The 16,649-nt window shown below is 34.4% G+C and overlaps 1 protein-coding gene across 1 annotated transcript; it reads left to right on the top strand.

Annotated features, from left to right (window-relative positions):
• The first annotated feature begins 331 nt into the window (after nucleotides 1–331).
• LOC123870514 (organic cation transporter protein-like) lies at nucleotides 332–12,071 on the top strand. Its single transcript, XM_045913855.1, has 7 exons — nucleotides 332–600; nucleotides 8,425–8,594; nucleotides 9,076–9,410; nucleotides 9,851–10,171; nucleotides 10,255–10,885; nucleotides 11,332–11,441; nucleotides 12,003–12,071. The coding sequence occupies exons 1-7, from the start codon at nucleotides 585–587 to the stop codon at nucleotides 12,058–12,060; spliced, it is 1,641 nt and encodes a 546-aa protein (XP_045769811.1). The 5' UTR covers nucleotides 332–584; the 3' UTR covers nucleotides 12,061–12,071.
• The last annotated feature ends 4,578 nt before the right edge of the window (nucleotides 12,072–16,649 follow it).

Here is a 16,649-nt window from a genome sequence, read left to right as displayed (position 1 = left end):
TTCGAAACTATTGGCCCTGCAGAAAAATTATGCGTAGGTAAGTACTTTACTTTTTTTAAAGTTTACAAAATATTCCGCATTTTCGTTTCAACAAAAGTTTTCTTCAACCGTCCTCGAGTTATAATTTTTGAAAATCATCAATTTTCGCAAAAAATTGTTTCGGATCACATTTTTCGTCATGTTAACTTTGCCAAGAATACTGATTGCATTTCGGCGCTGAACAGTCCAATTTTTTGACTTGGCGCCAAAAGATATATTGTAAAATTTTCAAGTACTTATTTGTAACTTATCAAGATAATCCATTTATGTGAATGTACTTTATAAACGTTGTGGCTGCAAGCAAGGCCGGTTGAACTGCTATCTACCTCAGAGCGCGGTGTTTTGTTTTATTCAGTCGAATGCAGCCATTTGTAGCAATCCGGTGCTACGCTGTGCCTTTACAACTAAAAAATGTATCGCGAGATGATTGGATCATGTTAGAAGCGAATTGACTTTACAAATATTTATTTCAAATTAATGGGCGATTCAGACGTTTTGTAAAATAACGTAACACGTTGCCAAACAAAACGAGAAATTACTTCAAGATGGGATTATTTAAAAGTAAGTAGCAGTAATAATAATAATTAATTAATAAACAATAGGTTTATTTATTTTAAAATGAGCATACATTTTAAAAATATAACATTACAATGACCTTTCCGGTGCATCAAAAACCTGATCAGGTTTATCCGTACACCGACGTTCCTTATATTCGCTCGTTATATAATGATACATACTGGGTACATATTATGTACACTACATTTAAAGACCTCTTAACACTAAAACTATCTCCAACTAAAAACTAACTAAGAACTATATCTAGATATAAAAGGTGGTATAGAAATGCCAGTATATTTGAATATAATGTGAACAGAGAAAGATGATCATCTTGTTCTAATAATAAAGGGTAGGTATTTTGTGATGATAGGAAGTAGGAACCAAGAAAATATAAAACTGTTAAACTTTCTAACCCTCTATCTAATAATTCATTCTATACCTATTATAAATGCGAAAATCTACGTAAGTCTGTTTCTTTGTTACCTTTTCAAGGCTTTAACCGTTGAACTGATCTTGACATTTGGCACGGAGATAGTTTATATCGCGGAGACGGGCATAAGACACATTTACAGAGATTATATCCTGAAAATCAAAAAGTTCTCACTAGATTTCGCGGGCATCAGCTAGTAAAAAATAGAAATAAAATTCGTTATTGTTTGTCTAGACTATAGATAAAATAATTATAAATACATCTACTGAATAAGAATTCAATACAGAAACCTGTTTTAACAAAGGCGGGCAAGGAAACCTTAAACTTAACCTAATGTAGTACATAAAAAAGAGGTTGTGTTCGCAAAATCTGTCTGAGTAATTAGACCTACTTAAATATATTTAAAACACTGCATGCTTTATTTGAAAATATAAATACGAAAATATTATTTTAAAACATCCAAGTATAGATAGGATGAACCAAGAATATAATATAAACGATTGATAGCTAATATTATGTGCATTGTGAATTGCATATGTACATACTTAAATTTTGTTTCGTAAGATGATATCATTGTCCTTTTTAGGTACGCATACACTGATACAGATATTGTAGGTCTCAAAATTAAAATAAACTATTGTAACTTTCATTACTTAGATAATATATTATTATCTTTCAAAAAGACCCAATAACCTATCTTAGCTATTTAAGGAATTTTATAGTACAATTATTATGTTTCATATAGTGTAGTACAGTATTTCGATATTCAGTGTTAACACGATGTTTAAAAGTCTAGAAATAATTTGAAGTCTTATTTACTTAACAAGTATAAATATATTTCTTTGCGAAAGAACCTCAGAAACCAGCGGATCCCAAGCAAACTCTAACATTATGTGATCCATGGGAAGTAATGACAACCCAGCAATGAGCAACAATCCAATAAAAAAAGGGGAAACATTCTCTTTGATACGGGGAAAATCTCAGTAAGTTCTAAGATTTCCTGGGTTTCCTGAGATCGATTTATATACGTACTCCTCTAAGAACGCACTGGTGCCAGTGGCTCCCTTGCGTCACACCCATTTTGTTCGCTTGGGGGATGGTCCCCCAACTTCATGCGAGTGTTAGGAGCGCGTAGCTTGTCCCAGAGCAAGGTGCCGTCTTCCCAGGATCGCGTAAAAGATGGAAAATCATCACTACATCTCCATCTAAAAGATTCGTATGAACCACTGATCTATAAAACAATTGAAAAATAAGATAAATTTGTAACTCGGATTACTATTATAACGACCTTAGAATAAAGATATAGAGCGCATCAGACATAAGTATTTTATGCTCTAACGCAGTTATACAAGTGTGACGAACTACAAACAGTCACATTCAACAAGTGTAAATTAAAAATTTATAACACCCCCGACAAGTGAAGGCTACAGTAACTAGAAAAGAGCTGATAACTTTCAAACGGCTGAACCGATTTTCTTGGATTATAGCTAAGAACACTCTCGATCAAGCCACCTTTCAAACAAAAAAAAGTAAATTAAAATCGGTTCATTCGTTTAGGCGCTACGATGCCACAGACAGATACACAGATACACAGACACACAGATACACAGATACACACGTCAAACTTATAACACCCCTCTTTTTGGGTCGGGGGTTAAAAAACAATATGATTGCTTGCAGTGTGTTTATACCTACAATTTTTTGTTTTTGATGCATCCTTGTACACTGAGACCGGTTTTCCAAAAGGTAGATCTTGTAAAATTAAAATCTACTCATGTAACTTAAAACCAATTTATTTGATTTAACACCTTAAAACCATTTCTAATTAGTAGTCTTGTAGGACTAGGTATACAATATACATATTATACCCTAAGAATTATTTTCGTGCATCTGAATAATTTTACGAGTGAATAATTCGTGAATCCTTTGTGTAGTCTATCGCCAGATTAGAGGTCACAGGCTCAACAACTTTAGTACCTAAAAATGTACAAGCAAAGTACTAAATAGGTAGGTAATTGTTGGCAAGGTATAGTTGGGTAAAGAATTAAATTACAATAGGAATAATATTATGTAGATATTTAGATAAGTACATTGTTAAAATTATAATTTACATATAAATATACAATATCAGTTAAAAACTTGACCAGATGAATAAGTATGATTAATTGCCAACTACCTCTCAGCAAAATCTGCTCACATCATTAGGTTTGGTAGATTAACTACAAACAGAAATGACGTGAGTAAAGAAAACTAATCCTTCAGCTGAACAAACTAAAACATTCGCAAAAATAATACTCACCAAAAATTATCATTTCAAAAATAGTAAGAGTAGGTATGCTATTTACGAACGCCATGATCGTTCTGATAGCCATCAACTTGCCATAGATACGTACCCTATCAATGTTCCAAAATGAACATATTATTAAGTATGATAATTAATTATTATTCCTGGCGCAATTGGTTTGGTAAAATTAATAGTACATAACGATAATATGAATTAATTGATAATAAATAATGTTTTGGAGAAGATAGTAAAAAATTAGATAGTTTAGGCAATCCTGCAGCCGCAAAGAACTCGATTGAAACCTGAACCTATTACGATAAACTCAGAACAGGAATTAATTTTCGCCAAATTCTTCGACCAAAGACGTCTTAAGCTATTTTAATCCAGTACTTATATTTTAAAATTAAACCATTGGATTGTATAATAGGTGCAAAAATTAATTTTTATATAAGGCAAAAACTTTATTCACGAATTATTATTTTGCGAGCAATCCGTACTTCTCAAGTAATATGTGCAAACAGCTGGCATAAAGAAGTCATTGACTTATCTATTCTTATTTTGATTCTTATAGACTACAGGCCCATGTTTAAAAATGGGTGGGTCATATGAACCACCAGGTGACGTATACAGGACGATATAAGAGCATAAAATAATAAGTTTCAGCACTATGCCGTCACTTGTAAGCTGTCCAACAGAGTGCTGGTGAGAATTGAAAAGTGCAGGTAGAGTGAGTACATTTTGGTCATATATTTTTGTACGGCATTTTTACCATCGATAGATCCATGAAAAATAATAAGAAAGCGCGCAGTGCCGTAAAAAAATGGTGCGCCACAAAGTCAGTAAATGTTTTGATTTTCTGACAATTTCCGGGGTAAATTTGGTCATTTAATTCTGTACGGCACTAGTTTCATACTGTTTCAATACAGCCTCTAATCCATTATTCCGCAACGCCGTACAAAAATCATGCGACAAGGGGAAAAAATTGAGGGTAGCAACCCCCTCTCTTTCCGTGGTCCGGGGGGTGATTTGAGAAAGTACGGCTTTGGTTCCAAAACATTATCTAGCACTCAAAAGTACTATTAAAAATAATGCCGTCAAAAAATTTGTGTTCATTTGAATGTGTATCAATAATTATCTTAATTTCATGGTATACTTAATTTTTAAAGCTGTAAAATCATTTGACTCTGTACGGCAACTTTTTTTTTAACATGATAGTGTAAAATACTATTGTTATATAGTATTGCCGTTCAAAAGAAACTGTTCTAAAAAAAATTATAGATAAATACAAAAACTGAAATTTTTCAAATTATTGCAAAAGTTTAAATATTCATAGATTAATAAAATATAGCAATTTTCTACGCTTTTCCCTTGTTTTAAATAGTATTAAGATAAATAAATTAGGAAAAAATTATGCCGTACATTTTAATGCAGACCATATCTTTTAGGCTGATGAAAATGACGCTACCATTTTAAGGGTAGTACTTTATGGCCATCTGATACTGTACGGCATTAACATATTTTTGAAGTGAACAATTGATAATATGATAAAATCACTATGCCGTCTAACTGAAGTGAACGGGTGTGTATATAATATCCACATCCCCTACAAACCTTTGGACCAACGAAAATGTACGGCATGTAAAAAAATATTATCTATGCATAAAACACTTTCAAAATAAATTAATTTTATGTTGTTTCAAATCACCCCCCGGACCACGGAAAGAGAGGGGGTTGCTACCCTCAATTTTTTCCCCTTGTCGCATGATTTTTGTACGGCGTTGCGGAATAATGGATTAGAGGCTGTATTGAAACAGTATGAAACTAGTGCCGTACAGAATTAAATGACCAAATTTACCCCGGAAATTGTCAGAAAATCAAAACATTTACTGACTTTGTGGCGCACCATTTTTTTACGGCACTGCGCGCTTTCTTATTATTTTTCATGGATCTATCGATGGTAAAAATGTCGTACAAAAATATATGACCAAAATGTACTCACTCTACCTGCACTTTTCAATTCTCACCAGCACTCTGTTGGACAGCTTACAAGTGACGGCATAGTGCTGAAACTTATTATTTTATGCTCTTATATCGTCCTGTATACGTCACCTGGTGGTTCATATGACCCACCCATTTTTAAACATGGGCCTGTAGTCTATTAGAAAAATAAGTAAATATAGCACTTCTTCTTTTGAGCTTTGATAGTAGCGCGATGAGTCAAAACTTTTGCCTACGACAGTTATCAATGAGATAATTTTGTTGAGAGATATAAATCCGGTGCGATTTTATTCAATTAAAATTTTAATCCTGTCTAAAAATAGTACCTACCTCTTCTAATTTAAAACACGAGTAGTGATACCGGCAATGCTTTATACTATCTTTCATAATGTTTATTAGTATCCTTAGTATATTGTCCTTGCAAATGCTAAAAATAATCTAGTTGTATAATAAGTACCTAAATAGTCACGTTTATTTAATATCTAATTATATCATCCAAGGTGACTAGTAGGTATGCATTAATAATAATTAGGTAGATCCAGTTTTTTCTTCTTGGTTTAAGTAGTTTCAGTTTGCTGTAGATACATATCAATCAAAAGGTGAAAAAATCATACTAAAAGATCAAGATTGCTTTATAGTGCTTAGCATGTAGGTGTAGTGTGAGTAGGTAAATTAAAGATCGCCTGACGTTATTGTATCCCCTAGAGCCTGTTCTGCTACCACGCATAGTAAGGACACTCGCCTATCCGAACTTTCCCTTAAACAATTGGTATGAAGTATTCACCTAATATTATTATGACATGCCAAAGCGCAATAGAAAAATTCTCAAGCGGCTAAGAAATTTGTTTCGGTCTCAAGGTAGTAAAATAACAAATTACTACTTTTATAGCACTACATAATACACGCGACTTCGTAAAAGCCTACAAAGTTTGCTCAGCCGGCTCAATAATACATAATTCTACTTCAAAAAGAATATTTAACCGGAAAACAATTTGAATTTAGTCTTAATCAATTCAAAACCTAAAATATCTTTTTTTTCTGCTTGGGAGTCCAATCACTTGTCCTCAATTTTTTTGGTAGATCACCGATTCGGCGATATAGTGTAAAAAATCTACCCACCCTGGTCTACGTGGTACGGTTACAGAATCGTAAATGACATTTCATTTTTCTCTAGTATATAGTCAGTTCAATACGTATTTCTCTGAGTATAGCGATTGAAATTGTATGTACTCTTAACGAGTCTTGAACAATACTAACCTTGCAAATATACAGACTAATCTTATCAAAGAAATAACTGGTATCTCTAAAACTAACGTACAATAAAAAAGAGTGTACAACTCAGATTATCCTTATCATCTCTATCAGCTGGTAGGACTAATAAAAACATTAATAATGCCAGATCATGCAAGCCTTATGTTTTTCAAACAATAATAATAATTTTGATGAATTTCAGTTCAGATGTAATAAAATTCTAAGTTAATTCTCATCAACAGAATGTAGGTACATTTCAGGCTTACAAGATAAATTATTATAAAACACTATTAGACCCGGTATCTCCAAGAAATGCTGTATCGCATAGCTACACAAGCCTTGAATAAAATATACTTATCGACAAAAAAAACTAATTTTGGTCTATTAATAGCTTGATTAATTGGTATTACATATCCTCATACTTGTATTAAGAATAACTGAGTAGGTACGCGATTGTCACGAAAATGAATTGTAAAATATTTAAGCCATTAGAATTTTGCATAAAGTAGGTATAGGTAACATAATCTTTTCAGAATTTGTTCATGGAATAATTATAGCATATAATATACACTATAATATACAGTCTTGGTACCACACAAAATCACCAGCCAAATCCAATAAAGTTGAATTATGTTGGTTGTTGTTGTTTTTTGCGTCAAGTGATACGAAAAACATTTTTTTTTTAAATTAGTAGCACTTTGAGTTACTGTGAGCATGGCACTTATATGTATCTTCAATAGAAAAAGTAGTTTATAGATGTTTTAAAATACAGCGATAATAATTATGCTACGTATAATTTTCTTGTTATTTCTACTAGTTATAGATAAATTACATTACATAGAACAATAAATAATCGTGCCGTTCCATTAATAAATATCTAACTCCATACCTAATACCGAACCGGTCAGTGTGAGGCAAAGACTCGGACACAAAACGTTGCATTTGTTGCTAACTAATGATTTCTTTAAAATATAGATTACATTAAAAACTAGATAATGGCCACAACATTATCCGCGTTTTGAGAAATCCCGTAGAAACTCTTTAATTTTCCGGAATAAAAAGTATCCTATGTCCATCCCTGGGATGCAAGCGAACTCTGTACCAAACGTAAAAATCGGCTAAAGGGCAAGCCATGAAAAGCTAGCAGATAGATAGACATTTCTACGATTCGAAATGGAAACCTCATTTTTTGAGTCGATTAAAAATACCGATTTTTTTTGAGTCGATAAGAAATAATAGTATTAAAAATTTGCATTGCTCTATCTGTTGTAGATCCTCGTAGTTTTTCGCTGCACGGTATAATTTTATAGCAACGCGAAGCCTTGAACTATGCAGTTTATTGCAAATCTACTAAATATTATTTCCGGAATATTGGTTCAAAATAGATTGCTTGTCTTCATACAGGTTTATTTATTAAGTATAACTGTTTGCTAGTTTACTTATGTAAAACAATGAACAGTGTATACTTAGCTGAGAATTTAGAATATTTTTGCCGGTTTTCAATAAAAGAATCGAACTGGCTTGTAAACTATGTAGGTAATACCTACCATAACATAACTATGATTTAAATAATACATTACACTTGTCTGTGGCATCGTAGCTCCTAAACTAATGAACCGATTTTAATTTAGTTTTTTTTTTTGTTTGAAAGGTGGCTTGATCGAGAGTGTTCTTAGCTATAATTCAAGAAGATCGGTTCAGCCGTTTGAAAGTTATCAGCTCTTTTCTAGTTACTATAAAGTATAAACCTTCACTTGTCGGGGGTGTTATAAATTTTTAATTTACACTTGTTATTGTACAGATTATTTTGAAGTATTACCTAGGTCACTGAAAGAAAATTAAGTACACATAATGTTATTTCCAGTAAGCCCCACTCAAATATTTAATAAAGCAAAGCAACAAGGATCCTCTGAAGAAAATGACGCCGTATCAGCTATTATTGGAAGCTACGGGCAGTGGCAGTTGATGATGAATTTAATTTTACCGTTATTCGCTTTTCCGTCGACTTTTCATTTATATTTGCCAACATTTACGGTAAGATAATTTCATAATATCATAAACTAATTACAACAAAAAAAAAAATGCATTTTGTCTAGCTGTTTGTTAAACCCATTGAAATGAAAAATATCTTGCAGATAGTTGGTTATTGGGTTTTGGCCATGGTGCACCATGCTGGCCAAGTGCAAATAGGCACACTTCAGACACCTTTGAAAATATTATGGAGAGCTCTCAAGCGTTTCTCACATTATTCCCTTTACCGTTAAAACAAGTGATATTCAATTGGTTAAAATGCACAAATATCTAACTGTGAAAGTTAAAGGTGCATGACCGATATCAAACTACCACTTAAACTACTTTAGGTATCACCGCTATAAGCTAAGTACCTACTTCTTATCTTGCAATTCAATTAAATAGAAAGATGTAAAAAACTAATCAATTCCACGACGACAAATTCCTGGGAAAGTCTCTCTCTTGTTATGTTGGCTAATCTTTTTCTCTCATATTTTAATTTCAGACAAAGTTAACAGACTTTTGGTGTAAAAGACCTGCCAATTTGTCAAGTCTACCAATAGAATACTGGATAAATTATAGTCAACCAATAGATGCCTGTTCTGTACGCATGCTTCCTGCTGGCATAACCGCTGAGAGTATTATGAACAACACCGCGCCCATGTTAGACTCTTTCCTAAGGTGTACAGAATGGGATTATGATCGGTCCGAAGTTGGAAATACCATAATTTCGGAATGGGACCTGATTTGTGATAAAGCCAGTCTCACTACATTATCAGAAGTAGCATTTTTAATTAGTGTTGGAGTTGGCGGAGTTTTGGGTGGGTGGTTTTCTGACAAGTAAGACAGATTTCTATTTTACCTTTTATCCTTTATTTCCCAAAACGCTGTTCCCAATCAAAACCAAAACAGCCGGAATGAACCAAATGCAACCATCAAATCGGGAGACAACTCGAAGAACTTGATAAAGGAAACTCCCTAAGACTGAAAATTTACTCCCTTGATCTGTTTGTGGGTTTATCGATCTATGGCATCGCAGCTCTCGAACAGATGGACCAATAATGCGGTTATTTTTTATATGAACTCGGGTTTTACTTGGTATATACCTTCGTTCTCTGTTATCTGGATAATAGATTGAAGATAATTATCTATATGAAAAGAATCATTCATCAATCAAGAAAAAATCTATCATAAGGATTCTCGTCTTGATTCTAGATTTTAGTTAGAGTAGAGATTTCAGTTATACTTATGCGTATCGAAATCTTTTGCCTTTGTTGCAGGTTTGGTCGTAAAAGAATTCTCATGGGCATGATAGCGTTACAAAGTGTACTCGGAATCCTATCTATTTTCGTGCGTACCTTTGTACAATATATTTTGGTGAGACTCGCGTTGGGTCTAGTATCAGTATCAGTGGTGTACGCAGCTTTTGTCCTCTCCGTAGAGCTGGTGGACGGACCTTGGGTAACAATTGCGGGATCTTTGAATTTCTTCCCACTACCTTCGGCATACATAATAGTATCATTAGTATCAATGGCTTTGCCGGATTGGAGAGATCTCCAACTTGCTGTGGCAATACCTGGACCTTGTCTGCTTCTTCTCTGGTAAATAATATTTTAAATTCAAAGTTTTTTGTATCAAGTCAACAATTTCCAGAAGACCTACGAATTAAATTGTGTAATTTCAGGTTTTTAATACCGGAATCACCAAGATGGTTACTAAGCATCGGAAAAATTCAAGAAGCTAAAATGGTATTAGAAAAGGCAGCAAAGTTCAACAACAGAACATATACTGAAGATTTCGATAAAATATTAACTTCGCACATTACAAATAATAAGAGAGAAAATCCAAGTGTATTGATGTTATTCAAAGGGTATCTTTTGAAGAGAACATTTTGCTTGTTCGTAGCATGGTTTTCGATGAGTATCGCATATTACGGTCTCGTACTTAATATTGGCAAATTCAATTTGGGAAATTTGCACGTGACTTCAATAATACTCGCTGCAGTCGAAATACCAGCAATAGCATTGAGTATTCCTATTCTATTCAAAACTGGTAGACGGACGCCTGTGTTTGCCTCTATGATAGTTTGTGGGCTCGCATGTATCGCGAGCGAACTGTTCTCTGTATCGCTTGGCAACACTTGGGTTATTATATCATGTCTGATGATAGGGAAGTTTACCATCTCTGCAACAAATGTGATGTTACCGATATATACGGCGGAGTTGTATCCTACTGTGATAAGAAATCTTGGCGTTGGTGCCACTCAGGTAGCAGCGGGACTGGCGCTTATCTGCATTCCATATTTATGGGATTTGGTAAGTCACGCAATAACGATTGATGATTTATTGATTCCAATAGATCACAAAAGAAGCCAAGAAACAATGAATTTTAATCTACACTGACAAAGCATTAATTTGCATAATAACAAAGGTTTGACCCTGTCGTAAAATAGGTAAACATCCATAATCATGATAATTTCGCACCCTTCGATCAAAAACTGTTTCAACCTACTAACCTCGATTTTTGAGATAACCTCATTTTCTGATCCCTAACTCGATTATCTATACGGAAATAAGACTGAAGTGCTTTATATTTATGTACTTATATTCAAAATTATTAATCCTTCGAAATCATTATAGCGTTAGGTGTTTGATATACCAGTTTTCCTCAGCTTCTGGAAAAGTATTTTTTTTAAAAGTTGAAACAGTTTTTTGATCTAAGGTTGCGATTTATAAAGTGATCTGACTGTGTTTCTTTTCAGACGGCGCTAAATGCCCACTTGCCAATGTCCACCTTAGCACTGTTGAGCATAGCAGGTGGTGGTGTAATTCTTTTGCTACCTGACACCAAATCCGCCAAAAACGAGATGGCGTAAGTAAATTGTAGACTAAAGCAGTAAAGTTTGTAAGTTCGTTTAACAGCGGTAATAATCTCTGAAACTACTGAACCGGTTTTGGAATTCGTTCACTAGTAAAAGCTACATTATTCCTGAGTGGCTGCTATGTTTTATTTTCAAAATAACTCAAAATTTAAAAAACCCCCGACACAAAAACCTACATAAGAAAACTAGAAAAGAGTTAACTTTCAAACGGCTGAACCAATTTTCTTCGATTATAGCTAAGAACACTCTCGATCAAGCCACCTTTCAAACATAAAAAACTAATATCGGTTCATTCGTTTAGGAGCTACGATGCCACAGACAGATACACAGATACACACGTCAAACTTATAACACCCCTCTTTTTGGGTCGGGGGTTAAAAATTAGATATTCCTACGAAAATTGTAATAAGGTACCCGTACGAAGCCGGGGCGGGTCACTAGTCAGAACCCATGATATCCGTAGCATTACATTTACAGAAAGTTATCTCAGTAACGTTATATTTACAGAGTAGTAGGTATTATTGATACCCATAACATTATATTATTCACAGAGAGGCTGCAGACGCTGCATGTGATGGTACATTTCAAAGCACCGAAAACACACTATGAACAACCTTAATTAAAAATTATAAAAACATATAAGAGATACCAAAAGGAAAAGGTAATTTTGTAACCTGACTAGGTACTACGGAAGAAAACCCCAGTGGTTAGAATTATTAAAAAAACTTCGAGTTACTCGTACGTCTTTGCCTTATTTTAAAGCGCAGGCGTTTTACAATGCAGATAGAGGTATCTACCTAAAGTTATTTTAATACTTATAGTTTAGTTAGTATGAGAAGTTTAAAAAATATAAATTGTGTGAAAATTGTAAATATAATTTAAAACACCTTTCTCACTAATCGTAATCATGAGTGAATGTAATAAAGTGTAATTTTACGTGATAGACCCATCGATGGATAGACCTAGTATGCATTTCTTCTAAATTTTAATTTAGTGTCATATTATTAATATTATTAGTATAGCACTGGTGATGCCTGCGACTTCATCCCCATCACATGGGGAAAAGGTAATCTATGTCCAGCTTCCGGGTGCAAGCTATCTCGGTCGGGTCCATCATATATTTAAATATATGATGAACCCGACTTCAGGACGTGGATTTTGGTTTATTGAGAACCTGATTTTGTTGAATTTAATTTGGTACAAGATGATAATATCCGTCGCCGGAATGCAAGCTATCTCTGTGCCTCGTCTAAATCGGTTAAACGGATGGGCTTTGAAAAGCTAGCAGACAGACACGCTTTCGCATTTATAATATTAGTATAGATTATGCTCGTCAATCGACTATAGTGATTCGTAACGTTAAGTTTTTAAATAGAAATTTTATAATGTAAATCTATATTAGTAGCTAGGTATTTAAGTACATAGCCTACCTATATAAGGTATTTTTAAACTAATAATTTTATTTTTAAATTAGAAATAGATACATTGGTGCTACTTCGGTTGAACACAATCTCTCAAAATAACAAAATCGAATCACAATCTCGCTTGTAACCGAATTAGCACCAATCAATAATTTCTTAGGAAAATACTTAGTTTTTAATGTCATATCGATAAAGTACCTCAGTAAATTGTCGACATTGTTTTATTTTTAACCATTACTTTTTCTCAATGCCGAATTTTTAGGGTTCCGTACCTAAAAAGGAAAAACGGAACCCTTATAGTATCACTTTGTTGTCTGTCTGTCTGTCCTTCCGTCCGTCCGTCCGTTCGTCGTGTCTGCCAAAGGGTACTTCCCGATGACCTATAGGTAATCATGAAATTTGGCAGGTAGGTAGTTCTTATAGAACAAGTAAAAGAATAAATCTAAAAACCGTGAATTTGTGGTTACATCATTTAAAAAAATTAAAATGTGTTTCAATTTTCAAAGTAAGATAACTGTACCAAGTGGGGTATCATATGAAAGAGCTTTACCTGTACATTCTAAAACAGATTTTATTTAGGTATTTTTATGCATATTAGTTTTTGATTTATCGTGCAAAATGTCGAAAAAAATATCTGAGTACGGAACCCTTGGTGAGAGAGTCTGACTCGCACAGTCTTTGTAATCTCTATAGGAAAACCTGCTGGGTACCTGGGTCTCGACTCTCGAGGAACCAGGGAGCATAAGCTTATATTGACTTATTGGTTCCCCGGGAACTATGGTATACCAAGTCTGTTTCTATTTTTTTCATGTGTTTTATTCGTTTTTTTGGCCGAATAAAGAATATTTATTATTTACTTATTTACGACTGATTAAAATGACAATATAGCACGGATTCCATTCATCCATCTTGACTGTTTATTTATCATTATTCATTAGCACTATTATGCCCAATCACAAACCTATTTTCATTAAAAAACAGACTAGATCTTAAGATCCAGGTCACGGTTGGTCATTAGTACAAGTCTCGAACGCTAATTATACGGGACAATGACATCGTCTAGGGCACTTCGTCGCAGGCGCATTCTTGACAGCGACAGCACAATTAGGTACATTATGTCGGTAACGGTGACGCGAGCGGCGTCACGGCAGACGTGACATGGGTACTGATAAGTGATAACAGATACTACGCCTGCGATGGGCAAGTCTTAAAATAACCTTCATTATGATTTCGCTCCACAATAGAGATTCGACAAATGATACGCGAATCGTATCGTACCGCTCACTTGCGCTAACGCTAATGGTTGGCACGAATATACCGTCTACTTAGGTTTATCAAAAATCCCGCGTAAATTCTTTGTTTTTCCGAGATACACCACAGGGAGAACTATTCGCTGTCACAGAATGTTGCATTTGCCAGCCGATTGATTTGCCAAACTTATTTAAAAATTTGCCAAAAACAAAATAACCCCGAACAGTGTAGCCAGTTTGATTTGCCAAATATCGAACTATCGTAAAAGCGCGAACTAATATCATTTGCCGAATCTCGATAATAGAGTCGTACCACTAGAAGTATTTTGATTTATGACTATTTTCGTCTAGATCTAAATAAACGATAAGCATGTGTAAATATAAAATAGGAAGACAAGGTTAATTCAGGCCAGCGTCAAAATGGCAAATGACTAGAGGCAGAAATCAGTGGACGATTTTAGAAGGCCTTTGCCAACTTGTTCTCATTTTTTAGCATTTAACATAGCAGAATTCAAAATTAAAAAAAAAATAGGTACATAATGATGGAAATTGTAATATAGAAATTACTCGAAGCCCGGTGTGGACAGGTAGGTATTAGGTATTAGGCTTGACCAAACCTTGACCAAAAATGTAATTGTATAGCAATACAAACGCATAAGGCCGTCTTACCAAACAATTTTAATGATAATAAAGACAATTCAACACGCATTGCTAATTGAGAGCACAGTTCTTTCCCTAATTGAAATTACCATAATATTGAAGAAAGCCAAAAAAACACATAATATTATAGATATCCAGGATAGCTGTTCAGAATTTAAGTAACACTTAAAAATAAATGAATAGTATCATATGGTTTTATACAAGAAATACCTAGCTCGTTAATAACCGAGGTGGTAGGAAGTTACCTACTCGGAGAATTCGCTGTAAAGGAAAACTACATCAATGAATGGATTTACTTTTTGCTAGGTTTTTCTAGCAATTAGTAATTATGTAGTGAAAGCTTTGAATACGATTTTATAGATATAGTAGAAGATTACTAGGTACTTACTTTAAAAAAAACTGATACAAGTTAACCCTTGACTGCAATCTCACTTGGTGGTAAGTCTGTGCTGGTTGAGCTAAAAGGTGAAAGTGAGAAGTGCGTCTAACATGGAAGCGAGCTAACTTGAAAAGAGTAAATAATGTAGTCTTAAATACTAATATAATATGTATATTCTTAGGTATAAACAGGGCACAATCATCTCAATAGAAATCAGAGGTGACCATATGAGTTACGACACCAAAAGAAAATGAAAAATGTTTATTTCACATAGGCCAAATGGCGCTTATGACAAGTCAAAACTCTAGCATCAGTTCTGAAAGAAGATTCTACTGCGAAGTGCAGGCTAGAAACTCAGCAATTTCTTGCTGACGAGAACTTGCAACAATGATTTACTTTGCTCGAGATTTTTGCCTCATTTTGCAACAAATTTTTTTATATAATCTGACAAGCACGCGAGCAGGTGGGTGAACTGATGTTAAGTGATTACCGCCGCCCATGAATACGTGCCAAAGGAATCACCAATGTTTTTCCAACTTTTCAGGAATTTGTTGGTCCGTCCCTTGAATAGCCCCATGTTAACCGCCAACCCATGATAACACCGCTGTAGGAAGTTATTATAATTCCACATTCGCAGTACGTGAAAAAACAACGGGCGGTCGAAATACACCAGCCATCTAGATGATGGGGTTTGAATTAATTGCTTTCGGAAAACTCTTATTTTACTGAACCGTATTTCTTGGATTATAGCTAAGAACACTCTCGATCAAGCCACCTTTCAAACAAAAACAAACTAAATTAAAATCGGTTCATTAGTTTAGGAGCTACGATGCCACATACAGATACACCGATACACACGTCAAACTTATAAAACCCCTCTTCTTGGGTCGGGGGTTAAAAACAATCTTTCAGAATTTTCACAGCGTAATAGAACTAAAGCAGTTAACTTCTACTGGCCAAGTACGAGTACCGGTCATTAAACTTCGGCTACTCCTGACATAAATGCATTAAGCAGCAATATTCAAGTACTACGAATATGACCCCGAAACATGTGGCATTGTCACAAATAGAGTATGCGTCGTGTCGAATCAGAAGCACGTTGAAAAAGGCGATACAGGACAGGTAACGGCACTCCTTGCAAGTTGCCGGTTAGTCACTGTCGCTAGGCGCATTATTCCTCATTTTTGAGGGCCGTGATCTCTTCTATTTTACAGCATAATGGTAAGGTTTTTCGAGTTTTAGTAAGGTGGACTCCCAACCTTTTTTCTATTCTACCTACTCGGATTTAGTACGATTCCGACACTAAGGGTGAGACGGATTCTGACTTTGCTTTAAAACGAGACATACTTATCTGTCGCATAAATCCGCCTCGTTTTGACTCAATCTAAAGTAAAAGTACGCTCTTTAAATCTCACACTAAGGTTTTTTCTTTCTTTTATCTATGGATTAACCATATATAATTTTGTAGTTTAAAGATTAATACCAGTT

Source organism: Maniola jurtina, chromosome 12 (genome assembly GCF_905333055.1).
Source record: "Maniola jurtina chromosome 12, ilManJurt1.1, whole genome shotgun sequence".
NCBI classification, from domain to species: domain Eukaryota; kingdom Metazoa; phylum Arthropoda; class Insecta; order Lepidoptera; family Nymphalidae; genus Maniola; species Maniola jurtina.
This window is presented reverse-complemented; position numbering and strand designations above follow the sequence as displayed.

Coding starts and splice junctions, on each gene's coding strand:
- LOC123870514 (XM_045913855.1), top strand. Junction 8,595..9,075: donor TATATTTGCCAACATTTACG/GTAAGATAATTT, acceptor TTTTAATTTCAG/ACAAAGTTAACAGACTTTTG. Junction 10,886..11,331: donor TTCCATATTTATGGGATTTG/GTAAGTCACGCA, acceptor GTTTCTTTTCAG/ACGGCGCTAAATGCCCACTT.